Source organism: Sphaerodactylus townsendi, linkage group LG06 (assembly GCF_021028975.2).
Source record: "Sphaerodactylus townsendi isolate TG3544 linkage group LG06, MPM_Stown_v2.3, whole genome shotgun sequence".
Lineage (NCBI taxonomy): Eukaryota > Metazoa > Chordata > Lepidosauria > Squamata > Sphaerodactylidae > Sphaerodactylus > Sphaerodactylus townsendi.
The window spans coordinates 126,982,655-127,001,187 of NC_059430.1; the positions used below are offsets into that span (position 1 = coordinate 126,982,655).

The window sequence follows — 18,533 nt, forward strand, 5'->3', positions numbered from 1 at the left end:
ACAAACCTGCAATTTTTGCGCGGGAGCGCCTGGCGCAACATACACCCCCTATCCCCTGGTAGCTTCACCTCTGGTAGATGCCAACTGGGCGCTCTGGGCACGGCAGGATGTGTTGTATATGCCATCCCTCCTATGTCACTCCTCTGCTGTCCTAAGATTTGCCTTCATAGATGGGATTGTGCAAGAAGTGGGCTGAGGGGGAGATGTGGAGAAGCGGGTTGGGTTCGTGCCCCAGGGGATTCTGGGACAAGATGCTCTCTCCCGATCCTCATCTGCATTGCCTGGCCAGCTTTGCGCAGGGCACATGCTCACTCCACGGCACAAAACTATACCATGGGAAATGGAAAAGAGGAAACGGTCTTGGGATGTGGGGGGATGGGTAGTCCCCGAAGAGCAGGCCCGAGAGTGATGGAGAGGAGAACAAACTTCTTGGGAAAGCAGATGTTGGCACGGATCCTGGGAGCTATGACACAGACAGGGAGGGCGGGGGTGGTGGGGCTCAGCCGACGCAGAAGCCTTCTTCTATTCTTCCCTCCCTGGGTCTCCCTGCTTCCCTCTCTGGTTCGTATTAGGGGAAAAAATAACACTCAGCCCGACGGCATGCGGAAAAGAGATGTCATCAGCCCAGAGGGCCCGGAGGCAGGAGGTTTTCCTTGGGAAAGCCCAGGGGTAAAGAAGAGGGCAGAAGGGGGCTCGGGGGTCAGCTGCTGGGCTATCTAGAAAGGACCTCTCTTCCGATTTCCCCCTCCCATTTTTTATCCATCAAGGACATTGTCGGGGGTGGGGGGTGGGGAGAGGAATGGAGCTTAATTCACAACTGACAGTCATGCTTTCCCATCTTTAAATCAACAGACCTTGTGCATTAATACCAGGGGCGTAGCTGCCAGGGGGCCGGGTGAGGCATTTGCCCCGGGTGTGTGCCAGTGTGTGGGCGTGGCAGGGGCATTCCAGGGCATGGCGGGGCACAGAGCATAAACATGCCCCAGGCGCAGTTCCCCCTCGCTACGCCCCACAGGGCTGGGTGACCAGGCTTTACCCTGGCAAAATACCCCCAGTGGTTTTGGCTCTTTCCCAGTCCCTCCACTCTGATTTATATCTGGGGATTGGACATGTGATATTCCCTTTTGCTTGCAAATCAGAAGTAGGGCACCCACGGGTTCAGGTGGCAGAGACTGGTGTGATGTAAGCAATATCAATTTATTAACAAGGAGGTAAGGGGACGGGCGTGACTGGTTTCAGTCACGGGAACTTCTGCAATCCATGCCTCCTACAAACAGAAGTACAACGGGGACTATTACCGGCAAGGTCGTATCTTGCTCGTACCGAGCAAGACAGCTAAACCAATATGCACAAATAACAGAGGCAGAGGAGGGACTCTTCCATTGTAATGCATGCAATAAATACACCACAGGACCAGAAACCTCACAACCTTCTCCCTGACTTGCTTTCTGACTTGCCCCCAGGTGTTTGTTTACAAAACACAGAAAGCGAAGGGTATCCCTCCCCGGTGGTGATTTTGCCCTTCATGAAACATGGGGACCTCCACAGCTTCCTGTTATATTCCCGGCTTGGGGACACCCCACTGGTAGGTAATCCGACCTCGTGAAATAACAAAACCATCGTCTTCGTATATTTTTATTATTATTTAGGACCACCAAAATTGTCTTGCCAAGTGGCTGTTGTAGGTTTACTGGGCTGTGTGGACAGGGTCTGGTGATTTTAGCTCCTAACTTTTAATCCACGTGTGAGACATGGTGTGTAAAATCTTGGGATGGCAGGGGTTTAGCTGAAAGAAACGGGGCATCAGTTTTACCTTAGCAACTAATCTGCCTCCCCTTTTTAAACTGGCTAGTTCTGTGCGGTGTTTAATTTGCTGCGACTCCCACTGAATTATGGGCAACAGACTGAAGAACTAACAAACAGTGGCAGCACAATGTATTGTCGAAGGCTTTCACTGCCTGATTCAACTGGTTGTGGTGGGTTTTCCAGGCTCTGTGGCCGTGGTCTGGTGGATCTTGTTCCTAATGTTTCGCCTGCATCTGTGGCTGACTGGACACAGCGTGTAACAGACTTCCCTCTGCGATACACCTTTGAAGATGCCAGGCACAGATGCAGGCAAAACGTTAGGAACAAGATCCACCAGACCACGGCCACACAGCCCGGAAAACCCACCACAACCAGTGATAGCACAGTTTAACTTCTAAAAGAGCGGTCAAATATAGGCTACTAGAGGGGGACAAATGAAAGGGGTTCTGCACAGGACTCCAACAGGCATCTCCTCCTGGGAGAGGGATGACTTTTTTTGAGTGGGAGGAAGCAAGATTCCCAAAACAGACCCCATGCTTATGATAACTGGTATTTTCTCCTTCCCCATCCCAGTACCTGCCAACGCAGACCCTGGTCAAGTTTATGACAGACATTGCCAGTGGGATGGAGTATCTCAGTAGCAAGAACTTCATTCATCGTGACCTTGCTGCCCGCAATTGCATGTGAGTGGTTGCCGAGGCGGAGGACGAGGGGTGGTACCAGTCGAAAGATGCAGGGGCTTAACGCTGTCTCATGTCATCTCCGAAACTTCTCGCGCCAGCACCTCTCAGGTTCATAAATGCCTTCTCCTCCCCGCAACAGGCTAAACGAGAGCATGACCGCTTGTGTGGCCGATTTTGGCCTCTCCAAGAAGATCTACAACGGGGACTATTACCGGCAAGGTCGTATCTCTAAGATGCCCGTAAAGTGGATCGCCATTGAGAGTCTGGCAGATCGGGTTTACACAATCAAGAGTGACGTGGTGAGTTAACCAATGGGGTGGCTTTGGTTCCTCCCACCCTGCTTCTCTCGCAAGCCAGTGAGAAGGCTGGCTTCTCTCCTGCTGGACCCATGGGAAAAGGTGGGTTCTGGTTTCGGGACCAACGGTCTTGCCTGTCTTTTCCCTAGCTTTGACTCCAGCATCCAATATGCAGAGGTATATTGTCTCTGGACATGGAAGCTCTGTTCAACTGGCATGGCTAACAGCTGCCATGTTCTCGCTTCTTCCCTGCAGTGGTCATTCGGCGTCACCATGTGGGAAATAGCGACACGAGGCCAAACGCCATACCCCGGTGTGGAAAACAGCGAGATTTACGACTACCTACGCCAAGGCAACCGCCTCAAACAGCCAATCGACTGCCTAGATGGCCTGTAAGCACCGCCTCTTTATCTGAGAACAGGCCCCAATTCCTCAATAAGGCGTGAGATCTGTCATGAGATATTACCACAATGCATTGCACTGCAGTGTGGGCCACGGGAATGGTTCCAGAGATGAACAGGGCAGTTTCACACCTGCTGAATAATGCACTTTCAATCCACTCCCAATGCACTTTACGTGGATTTTGTCCTCAGTGCACTTTACGCGGATTTTGTGGGACTCGGTGCTTCTGCACATGCTGAGTAACTCCTGAGCAGCAGTGGCGTAGGAGGTTAAGTGCTCATGTATCTAATCTGGAGGAACTGGGTTTGATTCCCTGCTCTGCCACCTGAGCTGTCAAGGCTTATCTGGGGAATTCAGATTAGCCTGTACACTCCCACACACGCCAGCTGAGTGACCTTGGGCTAGTCACAGTTCTTCGGAGCTCTCTCAGCCCCGCCCACCTCACAGGGTGTTTGTTGTGAGGGGGGAAGGGCAAGGAGATTGTAAGCCCCTTTAAGTCTCCTACAGGAGAGAAAGGGGGGATATAAATCCAAACTCTTCTTCTTCTTCTTCTTCTTCTTAATCTACTTCCAATCCACTTTGCAGGTGCATTTTCCTGTGTGGAAGGAAATCTACCTATCCACCCAAATTAACAACAGAACAGAGCTGCAAACTGCTCTAGAGGTTGATGTTCGTGCAGAAGGTTGAATTTGAACCCCTGCTCTGCCGCAGTTCTGTTGATGTGTTCTTCTTTCTTTCTGACACAGCAGGGGCAATCCCTCCCATTCATTCCACAGCCGGGTTCTCTGCAGTTGTTGTTTCCTTCCAATTTATCTCACCTTTTCCTCCCCTCCACCATTTAAACGAAATTCTGTGATTGAGACGCATTGCACGTGATCAGTTGAGTGCACAAGAGCACCCTTTTGGGGGTTGGCTGTAAGTCACTCCTTTAAGGACACATGCACTTCATCAAGATGGAGGGAAGAAAATGAGACAGAAACTATCGCAAGGGCCTTCTGGCGGCAGCAAAACCCTTTACGGGCTGCACTCTTAGCAAAGCGGAGTTATCAAAATGGAAGAATTATGGGTTCCCACCCTGCCAGTGCTAGTCTGCAGACCAGGTCTGGTAACCTGGAATCACCAAATCTGGCGATTTGGAGGAGTGTTTTATAAATCAACTTTGTATAATTGTTGAGAGCAGATGTGGAGCTACCAGGGGACAAGGGGTGTGCGTTGCACCGGGCGTGCCTGGGAGGGTCGGGAAATCGCCCCCCGCACCCCCGCAGCATGCCCCCTTACCTTAGTGAAACAGTGCAGGCTGGAGAAGCGGCCTGTTCCCTTCAGGCTGAAAATGGCCTGGTGGGAACTACACTTCCCAGGAGACCTTGCGAGCCCCAGGGTCTCATGGGAAGTGTAGTTCCCACCAGACTGTTTTCAACCTGAAGGGAACAGGCTGCTTCTCCCGCCTGCACTGTTTCACTAAGGTACGTGTAGGGTTTTTTGGGGGGGGGCAGGGCACCGCGGAGGGGGGGGCAGAAAACACAGAGTGGGCACCATGCGCAGTCTGGCCCAGCTACACCTCTGGTTGAGGGCAACTCCGGTGAGGAGATTCAGGCCTCCTTGCTGCTGATCATAAACGCCTATAATTAATCCAGCTGAAAAAGCTTACTGGGGGAGGTATGTGGACCCCCTCCACCCACACCAGGGGTGGCTGCATTTCAGACCCAGACAAAAGACCTCATCAGCAATTTCTCCCCGTATCCCCTGACCCTCACCCCCCCACCCCCAACGTGCAGATACGAACTTATGATGAGCTGTTGGGCCCTCAACCCCCGCGACCGTCCCAGCTTTGAGGTCTTGCACGAAGCTCTGGAGAAGATCCTGAAGTCCCTCCCTCCCGCCAAGGACCCCGAAGAGATCCTCTACGTCAACATGGACGACGGGGCGGCCACCGAGGAAGTGGAGCTGGGGGCCGTCGGGGGCCTGGGGCCCGAGGAGCCCCCTGCCAAGGAGATACAGCCCCTGAAGCCCGCGGTGATAGCAGCTGAAGTGCATCGTCCTCAGGCGATGGGCCGCTACGTGATGTGCCCGACTCCGCACGAGAGCAGCCGGCTGCTGAACGACAACCCTGCCTGTGCCGCCACGGAGGAAGGGGCTTGATTGCAGCCCGTGGTCCGGAGGGGAGGGAGGTTTCAAGCAACGCTGCCGGCAAAGTCCCTGTGTAAAGCCCCGCCTCTGTGAGGAGGGGGTTCATTGGACACCTCGCAATTGATCCTCCCCCCCTTTCCCAGAATGAACCACTACCCCTGGCCCATTTGCCCTTTGGGGATGATGGGAGCGAGGCTTCCTCCCCGGGACGAACCTCGTGCCTTTCGCGGATGGGCTCGGGCTCACCGAGTCGTCGCGGGGGTCTTCCTCCCCTCCCCGCACCCCACCAACGATCCTTTCCCGCATCACCAACCTGAGGCAGAGACACCCTCTGTGTGGACCCTGGGATGCAGACATGAGGGATGTGAGGAGAAGCCGTCTCAGGTCGTAGCGGGACGAGCACGGCAGGTATCCCGGGTCGCCCATTTCCCCCTCCCCACAGTTAACGGGATCACAGCAACCTCCACTCTGTGGTTCGGTTGTAACTGGCTGCCACACAGCCAAAGGGAATGAGGGTGGCCGCCCTGTTCCTTTGCTAGCCCTGCTTTTGCACCTTGAGGCGCGGCAGCACTGAATTTCCGGCACCTTTGGCTGCTGTTAACGCACAGGGGCGGGGCCAGCATGACGCAGGCCACCCTAACGGGTGCTCTGGGCCTAGCCAAACAAAAACCATACATGCCTTCCTCCCAAAGGCCCTCTCTGGGAGCAGCAGTGGCGTAGTGGTTAAAAGCAGGTGTACTCCAATCTGCAGGGACCGGGTTTGATTCCCCGCTCTGCCGCCTGAGCTGTGGAGGCTTATCTGGGGAATTCAGATTAGCCTGTGCACTCCCACACATGCCAGCTGAGTGACCTTGGGCTAGTCACAGTTCTTCGGAGCTCTCTCAGCCCTACCCACCTCACAGGGTGTTTGTTGTGAGGGGGGGAAGAGAAAGGAGTTTGTAAGCCCCTTTGAGTCTCCTACAGGAGAGAAAGGGGGGATATAAATCCAACTCTTCTTCTTCTTCCTCCTTGATTCACTGCCAGCTATTCCACTGCCAGGATACCCCTACCCACTCACCCAAAGCTGGCATAAGCGTATGCCAGCCAGAGGTTGTGAGGACAGAGGTATCAGGAACTTGGGTCTTCCCCACAGCTCCTTAACTCCCTTCACCCATGGGTCCAAGGAGGTGGCTGTTGTTGGAGGAGTAGTGATGGGGAAACACTCTGTGTATGCTCAGATTCACTCTTTAAAAAAAACTATTACTCCTCACGAGCCAGCCCTGGCCCTCTAAACTGTCTGTCAAGGGCATTTGTACCCTGTTCTGCCCCCCAGGGTTTATTTTGTTGTTAGATTCCCCAGCCAGCAGGCTACATGGCCCCCAAAGGTGAGCTGTGCCTCAGAGACCTTGGGACCCCTTTGGCCTTGTGACCAACATGCCAAAAGGTACAGAAGCCATATTCAGGTGGGGGCCTTGGGGGAGGGGGCACATCTCCTTCTCCTCCCTGCTACACATATTATAAATGGCAAACGGACATGAGCAGCCCCCCCCCCCCCCCCCGATTCCACTTAGCTCGAGCGGAATCTGCCAGGTTAGCTCAAACCATGCTGGAAATATTACAGTTGGAATATCCTCTCTTTCCCCCTCCCACACGAAAGAGCCAGCGTGGTTAGAGGACTAATGATGGGGAAAGAATCCTGTGGTGGTGGACTCTAACCTGGAAAACCAGGTTTGTTTCCCTACTCCTCCGTATGAGCTGCGGACTCTAATCTGGAGAACCAGGTTTGTTTCCTTGCTCCTCCACATGAAGCCTGCTGGGTGACCTTGGGCTAGTCACAGTTCTCACACGGTGTCTGTTGTGGGGAGAGGAAGGGAAAAGCAGTTTGTAAGCCGCTTTGAGAGTCCTTAAAGAGAAAAGCGGTGTATAAAACCAACTCCATCTAAAGCAGTGGTGGCGAACCTTTGGCACTCCAGATGTTATGGACTACAATTCCCATCAGCCCCTGCCAGCATTGCCAATTGGCCATGCTGGCAGGGGCTGATGGGAATTGTAGTCCATAACATCTGGAGTGCCAAAGGTTCTCCACCACGGATCTAAAGCAAAAGCTCTTGGCCTTTAATACTTGCAGGGCAGGCAGAAATCCGACAGATTTCCTCACTGTATCCCTGAGAAAGCCCTACCTGTTGAATGACTATCATGCAGCCATTAATATAAGCAGTGGCCTGTAATCAGCCTCCCCCAACCCCGCCTCGAGTCAGATGTGGTCTGAAGTCTCCAGGGCTCCAAAGCACAGCCAGACAGCTCTGACCACAGAGGACAAAACGGACAGTATCTGCAGACCACATTCCAGTGTTTCAACAGCGCTGATCTGGAAATCCAGGTCAGCCCCCGTTTGTGCCTTTTGATTTGCAACAAAAGCGCTCTTTGCATTATTGCACATGCCAACCATTGCCAAAAGTCCCTTCCCCCGGAATATCACACGCTCTTCAGAAGAAGGACACAATGCCACTTTATTTCAGACGCACAGGCCCTTTGGGGTCTAGAGAACAGATATGCAGAACCCCTTTAGTGGGGACCTTTTCATCCAAGCACGCCCCGAGCCACTTCCACACGCTCTTACAACTCGGCCAGGAGAGCGCGTTCACACATTCACATCTTGGGCCTCGCAGCTGTTCATGTCTTGCGAACCCAGGTGGTGTGAAAACAGCCCACGCGGGCAATCATACCAGGACGTCTCGTTCCCAGCCTTTCCACCTCTGACAATGTCTCTGCAAGGGAAGCTGAGCCAGCAAAGAGAGAGTCGCTTTATTGGAGAGGGAACAGCCTCTCGAAAGACAAGGCGGTTGCTCGCGATGCCCGCATTCCTGTGGCGTTTGCAAGCACCGGCGAGCGGGTGGGAAAGGGGGTAGCGTTGTGGCGAAAAATAACCAACCCTGTCCAGGCGGAATGGGACAAACGGAACGAGGGCACACACAACTAAGCCTCCTTCGAAACCGTGCTTAAAATGTTGGCGTGAGTTGTGCAGGATTCAAGAGGGCCACGTGGAAAAGTGAGAACCGCGCATGGGTGTGTCCTGCGGTGGTGGCATTTCGTCACCAATGTCTGGAAACAGCGCCCTGAGCACTGGGCAGCTTTGGCTACAGAAGCCAGGCAACTTGCCGGAAACGGGCTCAATAAGGATTCACGCCTTTCTCAGTCCAGGGGCTTCGATGGGTTTAGAAAGCCCCTGACCTGGATAGCACCAGGCTAGCCTGATCCGGCCAGATCTCAGCAGCTAAGGAGGTTTGGTCCTGGTTATTATTTGGATGGGCGACCTCCAAGGAACACCAGGGCCGTGATAACAGACCCTTTCCCCACTCACTGTTTGCTGCGCGCTATTCTCGCCGAGTAGCGTGGGGTCCAACTGCACTCCCCACTACAGGGGCGGCTACAACGCAGCCGCCCCGACTCTGCTGCTCTTGCGCCCCCTCAGCGCGGGTCATTCTGGCGCTGCTCAAAACAGCGCCTTTTGATTACCCCGCTCAGGGCGTGGGGCAGTGGGGAAGCCCGGGGAACACGACCCTCGGGCTAAAAAGGTCCTGGACCAGACGAAACGGACGTCATTTTAAAAGCGGGGAAACGGCCACAGACAGGCAAACTACCCCCAAAGGTCTCTTGCCTGGAAAACCCCACCAGGGGTTGTCGTAAGTGAACATGATGGCGCATGCATACACACACACACAAAATCCCTGCTTAGAATTGCCAATAAGTAGCTTCAAGATGAAGAAGATGGGGGAATAGGCCCTTTGCTGTTTGGGCCCCTGAAACCACCTGCCCCAACTATGTTTATCCCAGCTCAGTCTTCATCTGCTCAGGAATCCTACCTGGAAGGAAAGAGATGCAGGGGATAGGAGCTGGTTCCCCAGTTAAGTGGCACAAGCAACCGCTTGGGGAATCCCAGTAAGGAAGGCGCTCAATTCACGCCCCCAGCCTCCAGCAGCATGGAAGGTGAGTGGCCACGCTGTCCACCAGGACCTACACTGCTGCCCGCTGAGTTCTTCACGCCATGCCGTTCAATCTCAGCATGGACCCAGCTGGCAACGGTGCAAGAAGGGATGATGAAATACCTTCAACTAGACGCCGAGGCAGACACATTTTACACCACTGCTCCGTCGCCATCGTGTTTAGCAGCAGTGGGAGCAGCAGTGGCGTAGTGGCTAAAAGCAGGTGCACTCTGATCTGGAGGAACCGGGTTTGATTCCCAGCTCTGCAGCTTGAGCTGTGGAGGCTTATCTGGGGAATTCAGATTAGCCTGTACACTCCCACACACGCCAGCTGGGTGACCTTGGGCTAGTCACAGTTCTTCGGAGCTCTCTCAGCCCCACCCACCTCACAGGGTGTTTGTTGTGAGGGGGGAAGGGCAAGCCTCGTTGAGTCTCCTACAGGAGAGAAAGGGGGGATATAAATCTAAACTCTTCTTCTAAACTCTTCAAAGGCCCAGATTTATAACGCCCCTGGCCCGGGCTCTCGACTTGCATGGAGGGCTCGAAATAAGTGGCAGGGATCCCCCCCCCCCCACTTCTTGAAAAGAGACGCAAGTGCCGTTCAGGTATGAAATCATGTTTTCCATTTGGGGTTGCTGTTGGCCTGCCCTTTGGATGGTGGAAGAAAAGGATGAAATAGAACACTTTCCACAAAATATTCTGTAAACCTAAGGGGATCCTGCACCAGTACCCTGGCCATCAAGTGCTTTCATGCTGAAATTGAAAAAAAATCTTTCTTTCTGCTGCATTGTCTGTCCAGAACAGCCAACTTTTCTTCTCCCTAGGGACAATTATTAATGATTTTTTATACAAATGTATATACTTTTTTTTAAAAAAAAAATGTTGGATATTAAATGTTTTTCCACCCCTTTTTGTACAAAGCACATGTTTCCCTCTCAGGGCAAGATCTGTTTCTAGAGAAAGAGAGAACTCTTTTGATATATTTTGCTTATAAATAAAAAGCTTTCTTTAAAAAAAAAAGAAACATTAGATTTGCAACTGGATTTAATTTTTCAATGTGAAGGCAACAGAGGCGGGAAGGGTCAAAGCCGCCTGCCAGGACACGGTTTGCGTCGACGAGGTGCAGGGTTTTAGTCCTTGAAAAGGTCTCGGGTTTTAATACGGCGCAGCTGTTCCTCAGATGTTGTCTGGAATCGAAAAGCAGTTAAAAAGGAGTTAAAACAGGCCTTCCTTCCACTGTGGGCAAAATTACGTCGTCGCAGCGCTCAAAGGGCGAAATTTCATCACTGGAGAAAATTCAGTTCAGCTTTGAGAAGCTACGGCGTGTGTACGATCGCAAAGGGCATGGGCATTTGCCAGTAGGCCTCTATCATCAGGGTGGGGGCTGATCAAACCCAAGCTAGGTGCTGGGTCCCAGCTCAAGCGGCAAATTTCATCCAGAATAAACCAGTGGTGGGATCCAAAAAATTTAGTAACAGGTTCCCATAGTGGTGCGATTCAAACTGTGGCGTAGCACCAATGGGGCTGGGCGGAGCACAACGGGGGCGTGGCCAAGGCATTCCTAGAGGCGAGGGCTGTGGCAAGAGCGCGCAGCCGCCATGCGCTATTGTGATCCCTTGAAGGCTGGAAACAAATGCACGCAGGCGCAGGCTGCCACGCACGCCGGTGCACCTCCTGCTAGATTGCTTCAAGTTCTGCGCGCTACTGCTGAGAGGAGGGGTGTAACTAAGGCAAAAATCACGTGGCAAAATCACCGATTAGTCACCCCCTCTCGGCACACACAAATAATTAGTAACCTACTCTTGGGAACCTGTGAGAACCTGCTGGATCCCACCTCTGGGATAAACTATTCCCTGTATTGGTTGTGGTGGGCTTTCCGGGCTGTGTGGCGCCAGCCAAAGATGCAGGCGAAACGTTAGGAACCAGAGCTTTCGGTCCACGGCCACAGAGCCCAGAAAACCCACCAGAACCAATTGAATCCAGCCGTGAAAGCCTTCGACAATACATCCCCTGTACGGTCAGTCCTGCTCTTGTTTTGAAGTGGGAGTCATCTGTTTGGGAAGAGTGGTTCTTCTTCTCGTGGAGTCTTTTGCAGAGACAACATGACTCCACCTTGCCCAGCAGCGTCAAGAAGCGGGTGGTCATCTTCGATTTTCAGCTGCAGTGGCTAAAATCGTCAGGATAGCCCAGAGTCGTAGCAAGAGGGAACTGCCCCTGCCACACCCCCGGTGCATCACGCACGCACGCACGCACGCACGCACTCACACACACACACACACACACACCCCGTCCCCTTGGCACTACGCCACTGGGATAGCCTTCCCTCTCACACATCTGTACCTTTTCGAAGTTAGGATTTTTAGAAAATAACCACCTGGCTTCAATTGTTACAACCCAAGTGCTTCACCCGATCTATCGTCCTCTTGCAAACGTTTATCCTCCGGCAACCCTGCAATTGGAATATTTTGACTGTCTTTTTTTCATTGGGGGGGGGGGTTGTCCCACTTGCAGTAAAATATATCTGGCAGGCGCAGGAGAAACAAACAGGATAGACTGATAGATGCCCTCTCTGGGTTAAACCTTGCGAAGAATCTTCCATCTGCCCTAGGGGAGATGGTACTACTTGGGGGTTCAAACCACAAGATGTTGGCAGGGGTGGAGTGAGGGGGAACTGAGCCCAGGACATGCCTGTGTCCTCTGCCTCGCCCCCGCCTCACCCTGGAACACCCCCGCCATGCCAACACCACCACGCTACAGGGGTCAGTGCTATCAGTCACAGACCAGGAAAGGGATTTGGGCATCTTAGTTGATAGTTCCATGGGAATGTCAACTCAATGCATGGCAGCTGTGAAGAAGGCAAACTCTATGCTGGGGATAATTAGGAAAGGAGTTGATAATAAAACTGCAAGGATTGTCATGCCCTTATATAAAGCAGTGGTGCGACCACACTTGGAGTACTGTGTTCAGTTCTGGTCGCCACATCTCAAAAAGGATATTGAAGAGATAGAAAAAGTGCAGGGAAGGGCAACGAGGATGATTGAAGGATTGGAGCACCTTCCTTATGAGGAGCACCTTCCTTATGAGGAGCACCTTCCTTATGAGGAGAGGCTGCAGCGTTTGGGACTCTTTAGTTTGGAGAGGAGACGTCTGAGGGGGGATATGATTGAAGTCTATAAAATTATGCCTGGGGTAGAAAATGTTGACAGAGAGAAAATTTTCTCTCTTTCTCACAATACTAGGACCAGGGGGCATCCGTTGACAATGCTGGGGGGAAGAATGAGGACTAATAAAAGGAAACACTTCTTCACGCAACGCCTGATTGGTGTTTGGAATATGCTGCCACAGGAGGTGGTGATGGCCACTCACCTGGATAGCTTTAAAAGGGGCTTGGACAGATTTATGGAGAAGTCGATTTATGGCTACCAATCTTGATCCTCCTTGATCTGAGATTGCAAATGCCTTAGCAGACCAGGTGCTCGGGAGCAACAGCCACAGAAGGCCATTGCTTTCACCTCCTGCATGCTTCCAAACAAAAACTTTGCTACGTCTTACTTTCAGGGGATGCCTTATATTTAGCACTTCAGCAAAACCTCTACTGCGTCTTATTTTCAGGGGATTATATTCGGGGAAACAGGGTAGCCTAAAAACTGCGCCCCCTGCAGGCCAAAAATGGAAAACCACTAAAAAATACCCAAAAACGAACCCCTCATTTTGATGCCCCCCCACAAGGTGGTGCCCTGGGCAGCTGCCCACCTTGCCCAATGGGCATTACGCCCCTGGTCTCATTACCAAAGATCCGCTCCTGGGCACCCTAGCGCAGTGGCCCTTATAGTGGTTGGCGACAGAAGAGGCTGTTTATTCCTGGAAGCCTGTGAAATGGGGCCACAAACGTCACCCTGTCACCCCTCCGCCCATCCCCCCCCCCACACACAAATCAGGCAGATGAGAAATGTGGTCAATGGCTCATTCAAGGTCTGGCCCGCTCTAATTGTCGATGGCTTGATTCAAGTGTGCGCTGGAGAACAAAGAGGCCCATTGAAATGGGTATCTTCTCCCCAGCACCCCCCCCCCTCATATTCGGGGGTGGGGGGGAGGTGGGGGCAAGGATTACGCTCTTGTGCAATTGTCCCCAGCGCTTAGTGGGGGAGGCTAATCCTCCCTGATGAAGTGGACAACAACCACCCTCTGTTCCCTCACAGCGGCTTCGGATGGCAGAGAAGAGTTTCCAAAGAGGGCATTTCAGAAACAGAAACAGGGACGGAAGCGTGACATGCGCGAGTGAACTACGAATATCAAGATGTTCCCAAATAGCGCGTGCACACGTTATCCTGCGAAGTACAACTCAACTTGTTGGCAATCTTGAGGGCTAGAAACCTACACGGTTGTCTGAATATTCACACTGAAAAAAGCTTTACTTCTCCAGCGTGAATCAGGTCCTGCGCTCGTGGTGTTTGATTTCTGCCTCCTCTTTTGCTTTAGGGGCCGATTTGCTCTGTAATTCCTCTACCCTAGCTGTCAAACTCACGGCCCTCCAGATGTTATGAAGAAGAAGAAGAAGAAGAAGAAGAAGAAGAAGAAGAAGAAGAAGAAGAAGAAGAAGAAGAAGAAGAAGAAGAAGAAGAAGAAGAAGAAGAAGAAGAAGAAGAAGAAGAAGAAGAAGAAGAAGAAGAAGAAGAAGAAGAAGAAGAAGAAGAAGAAGAAGAGGGAGGAGGGAGGAGGGAGGAGGGAGGAGGAGGAGGGGGAGGAGGGGGAGGAGGAGGAGGAGGAGGAGGAGGAGGAGTTTGGATTTATATCCCCCCTTTCTCTCCTGTAGGAGACTCAAAGGGGCTGACAATCTCCTTGCCCTTCCCCCCTCACAACAAACACCCTGTGAGGTAGGCGGGGCTGAGAGAGCTCAGAAGAACTGTGACTAGCCCAAGGTCACCCAGCTGGCCTGTGTGGGAGTGCACAGGCTAATCTAGTTCCCCAGATAAGCCCCAGATAAGCCTCCACAGCTCAGGCAGCACAGCGGAGAATCAAACCCGGTTCCTCCAGATTAGAGTACACCTGCTCTTAACCACTACGCCACTGCTATGGACTACAGCTCCCATAGGAAATGTAGTCCATAACATCTGGAGGGCCGCGAGTTTGACACCTGTGCTCTACACACACGCCCTCCCCAAATGATCCCATCCTCCAATAGTTCTGGGGTGCAAAGTATTTGAATGATGGGTGAACAGCTGATCCTGGCAGAAGGCAGGAAAGCTTTTGTTAACAAGACTGACCTCCCAAGGAGGGGGGGTTTCCTTCTAAACTCTTTGCAGCCTGGCCCTACCTGGTTAGCATCACCATTTTTATGTGAAAAAGGCGAATACAAAGAGGGAAACAGGTTGGCCTCGCCGCGGCTGTACTTCCCCGGATTCAGTTCCTTCTGCCATATTTTTTTCCAATCTGGATTGCTTCCAGATTACGGGTGTTACCGCGCTGCCTGGGTCACTTTATTTCCCCAGAACTGCCAGCTCTCGGCAGCGCAGAGGAACAGAAACAGGACCCAACACAGCGAGAATATTAAGAAATAAAAATGAGTTTATTGAGATGCTGACCTACGTGTCAGCACCTCCGCACCACAGCAACTTCCCTGCCTAGCAGCTTTACAACATCTTAAATACCCTTTCTCCAGCCGGGAGTCCGGGGGAATACAGGACAGCCTACAACCATTCATTCACAGAATACATGACAACCAATCATACACCTACAAGTACATGGGAACCAATTAGAGTCCATTGGGCAGTCCCTTCTTGAATTTTGCGCCAAAGGCAGGGCGAGGCGATGACGTAGGCACTGGCAGGAAGAGCACAAAAGAGTCCTTTGGGTGCTTAGGGTCAGGAAACGAAACTTAACAATGATGGCACCCTTATCTGCCTGCTGGTGGGATTAGGCATATTGAGGTGCTTCTTCCGGGGACCCTTTTGTCAGTGTCCATCCAGGGTTTTACAAATGAAAGGGACATGCCCAGGTGGAGTAGGGGTGGATTCCTGCCTTGAGCCAAGGAGGTTCCATGCAGACACAAATACAAAGGATAGCTATAATTCCTACTTTCTACCTAATACAGCTTGTTCCTACCTAACTTACACAGAAATAAAGCATAGTTCCATCTTTATTAAAAGCAAGATCAGAAATGGAATAAATCACTTCTGACTCCGCTATCACGGGCTAGACTGGAGCAACCTGGGACGGTGGAGAACGACGAGCAGATTTATATTCCACTTCTCCCAACAGACGTTGTTCAAAGCAGCTGACGAGTTACGAATGAACTTCCTGTAAGCCTTTGCAAATTTGTTGGAAAACAATAACAACATTCCGATGGAACTCTGCAGCCCTCTGTCGCTTCAACCATAACGGCGAGAATCCCAACAGTTGGAAAAGCCAGTTCAAGGCTGCTGTGGATTTTGCTGGGCATCTAAATGCCGAGCATGAAGGCACATGGAAAAAAGATGTCCCAAGGACCGGGGGCCACAACTGAGAAGTTCCTGCCACTCGCCAATACCCACCTCACCTCTGATGGCTGAGAAGAGCCACAGAGGAGAGATGGCAGGTAATGGGCAAGCCCTGGAGCAACAGTGGCGTAGTGGTTAAGAGCAGGTGTACTCAAATCTAGAGAACCGGGTTTGATTCCCCGCTCTGCCGCCTGAGCTGTGGAGGCTTATCTGGGGAATTCAGATTAGCCTGTGCACTCCAACACACACCAGCTGGGTGAGGCACGGCAGCACTGGATTTCCGGCACCTTTGGCTGCTGTTAACGGACAGGGGCGGGGCCAGCATGATGCAGGCCACCCTAACGGGTGCTCTGGACATAGCCAAACAAAAAAAACATACATGCCTTCCTCCCAAAGGTCCTCTCTGGGAGCAGCAGTGGCGTAGTGGTTAAAAGCAGGTGTACTCCAATCTGGAGGAACTGGGTTTGATCCCCCACTCTGCCGCTTGAGCTGTGGAGGCTTATCTGGGGAATTCAGATTAGCCTGTGCACTCCCACACACGCCAGCTGGGTGACCTTGGGCTAGTCACAGCTTCTCGGAGCTCTCTCAGCCCCACCTACCTCACAGGGTGTGAGGGAGGAAGGGCAAGGAGATTGTAAGCCCCTTTGAGTCTCCTGCAGGACAGAAAGGGGGGATATAAATCCAACTCTTCTTCTTCTCCTCCTCCTCCTCCTCCTTCTTCTTCTCCTCCTCCTCCTCCTTCTTCTTCTTCGGGAAGTACAACGTGATCCAGGTGACTGATAAAAGCTGACTCTGAAGAGGGTGGGCCCTGGGTGTGTGCACTGTGGGGGGGCACATGATGCATCCCACACCAAGAGTCATTACAGTTTCCTGTTCCACTCATGGCTCACCAGAGCATCACACACTCCCCCAAACCCTCAATGTCCTGGCATGGATTTAAGGTTACCAACTCCATCTTAGGAAATTCCTGGAGATTTGGAAGAAGGCAGGGCGCGGAGAGGGGAGGAATCTCAACGGGGTCTGATGCCGCAGGGTCCGCTCTCCAAAGCGGCTGTTTTCTATTCTTCCGCCACTGAAGATTAGTTGTAATTCTGGGAAGACTCCAGGCCTCAGCTGCAGATTGGCAACCCTAGCTTTACCCTCCCACTCCTTTCCAGTGTGGTGTAGTGGTTAAGAGCAGGTGCACTCTAATCTGGAGAACCGGGTTTGATTTCCCGCTCTGCCAGTTGAGCTAGATCCTCTGAAGATGCCAGCCACAGATGCAGGCAAAACGTCAGGAGAGAATGCTGCTAGAACACGGCCATACAGCCCGGAAACCACACAGCACCCCAGTGATTCCGGCCGTGAAAGCCTTTGACAAGATCCTATGAAGCATTGTATGTGTGCCAGAATACTTCCAGCCAATACTTTCTCTGTGAAACAGGTGGGTCTTACAGAGATGTAAGCTCACCACCTTACGCTTCTTGCGCAGCTGGAAACAGAGAAGGTGAGAGTATTTGTAAGGGTGGAGCAGAGATAGCATTCCTCAGCCCCTGTGTACGAGACGCCCTTAAACTCTTGTGACTTTAGCAGAGCCACCTGCATAGCTGGATATCTGTCAGAGAGTCGGTTGCCGGATGCAGAGACGAGCAACTGTCCTGCCCTAGGGGAGTGTCCAAAGCGTGGGAAATCCACAGACAGACCAGTCGCGACATCGAGCACTCTGTCAGTTTGAAGATGCATGGATTTAAGTATACATTTACACATAGTTTTGTGGCAGCTTTCTTCATGCATCCCGGCTGAAAAGGCCTTTCCTGAGCAGAACTGCATTTTCCCAAGAGAACCGTGTCCTGTTGGCATCTTTCTTTACCACCTACACTTTTTCTTGGAAGGGAGTGGAATGGCGTTGGAAACAAATCTCAATCCTCCCCTGGGTACAGCACACCTGCCCTCTCCTGGTCAAACGTTTGAACTGCACGTGCTCAGAAACTGAACTGCGTGACTTCAAATGAGTTAACCCAGCAGGCCTAGGCTGATATTGCATGTTAAAAGTGCCCCGTTGTTGGCACGGGAAATGCCCCGGCGCAACGGGGAGTTCCCCACAGCACCCGGCGCGGCAGCGTGTCTGGCACGCTGTTGCCCCAGCGCCATTACGCAGCAGTGGTTTTACTATGGGACTTTCCAGAAACGCAAAGGTTGCGGACAGTGGTGGGATCCAAAATTTTTAGTAACAGGTTCCCATGGTGGTGGGATTCAAACTGTGGCGTAGCGCCAATGGGGCTGGGCGGGGCACGACCGGGGCGTGGCTAGGCATTCTGGGGTGTGGCATTCCTGGGCGGGGCTGTGGCAAGGACGCAGCCACTGCGCTGGTCCTTGGGCAGGAAACGAATGCACGCAGGCGCAGGCTGCCACACACGCCGGTGCACCTCCTGCTAGACTGCTTCAAGTTCCGCGCGCTACTGCTGAGAGGAGGGGCGTAACTAAGGCAAAAATCACGTGGCAAAATCACCCATTAGTAACCCCCTCTCGGCACACATGAATAATTAGTAACCTACTCTAGGGAACCTGTGAGAACCTGCTGGATCCCACCTCTGGTTGCGGACCTTTTGGAATGCAACTCCATTGCTCCGGTGGGTTCCACTGGCAGCTCCCTGGTGCCCACCCCGGGCACCACGTTCAGGACCCCGGAGCGGATGCTTGCCGTACATGGAAGGACTCAGCCTTCTCTAATGAATAACCAAAGATTCAGCTGGCAGAGGGGAGAAAGCACTCCTTTGCATTATTATGCATTGGATTTTTCAC

At 52.4% G+C, this 18,533-nt stretch overlaps 1 protein-coding gene across 1 annotated transcript in view; it reads left to right on the forward strand.

Moving 5' to 3' along the window:
- Window positions 1-6,132, forward strand: part of AXL (AXL receptor tyrosine kinase) — an 80,901-nt gene extending 74,769 nt beyond the window's left edge. Inside the window, 5 exon segments of the mRNA XM_048499110.1 lie at window positions 1,464-1,585; window positions 2,380-2,489; window positions 2,629-2,788; window positions 3,041-3,177; window positions 4,963-6,132. Of these exon segments, the coding sequence (XP_048355067.1) occupies window positions 1,464-1,585; window positions 2,380-2,489; window positions 2,629-2,788; window positions 3,041-3,177; window positions 4,963-5,326 (893 nt within the window). The 3' untranslated portion in view covers window positions 5,327-6,132.
- Window positions 6,133-18,533: the final 12,401 nt, after the last annotated feature.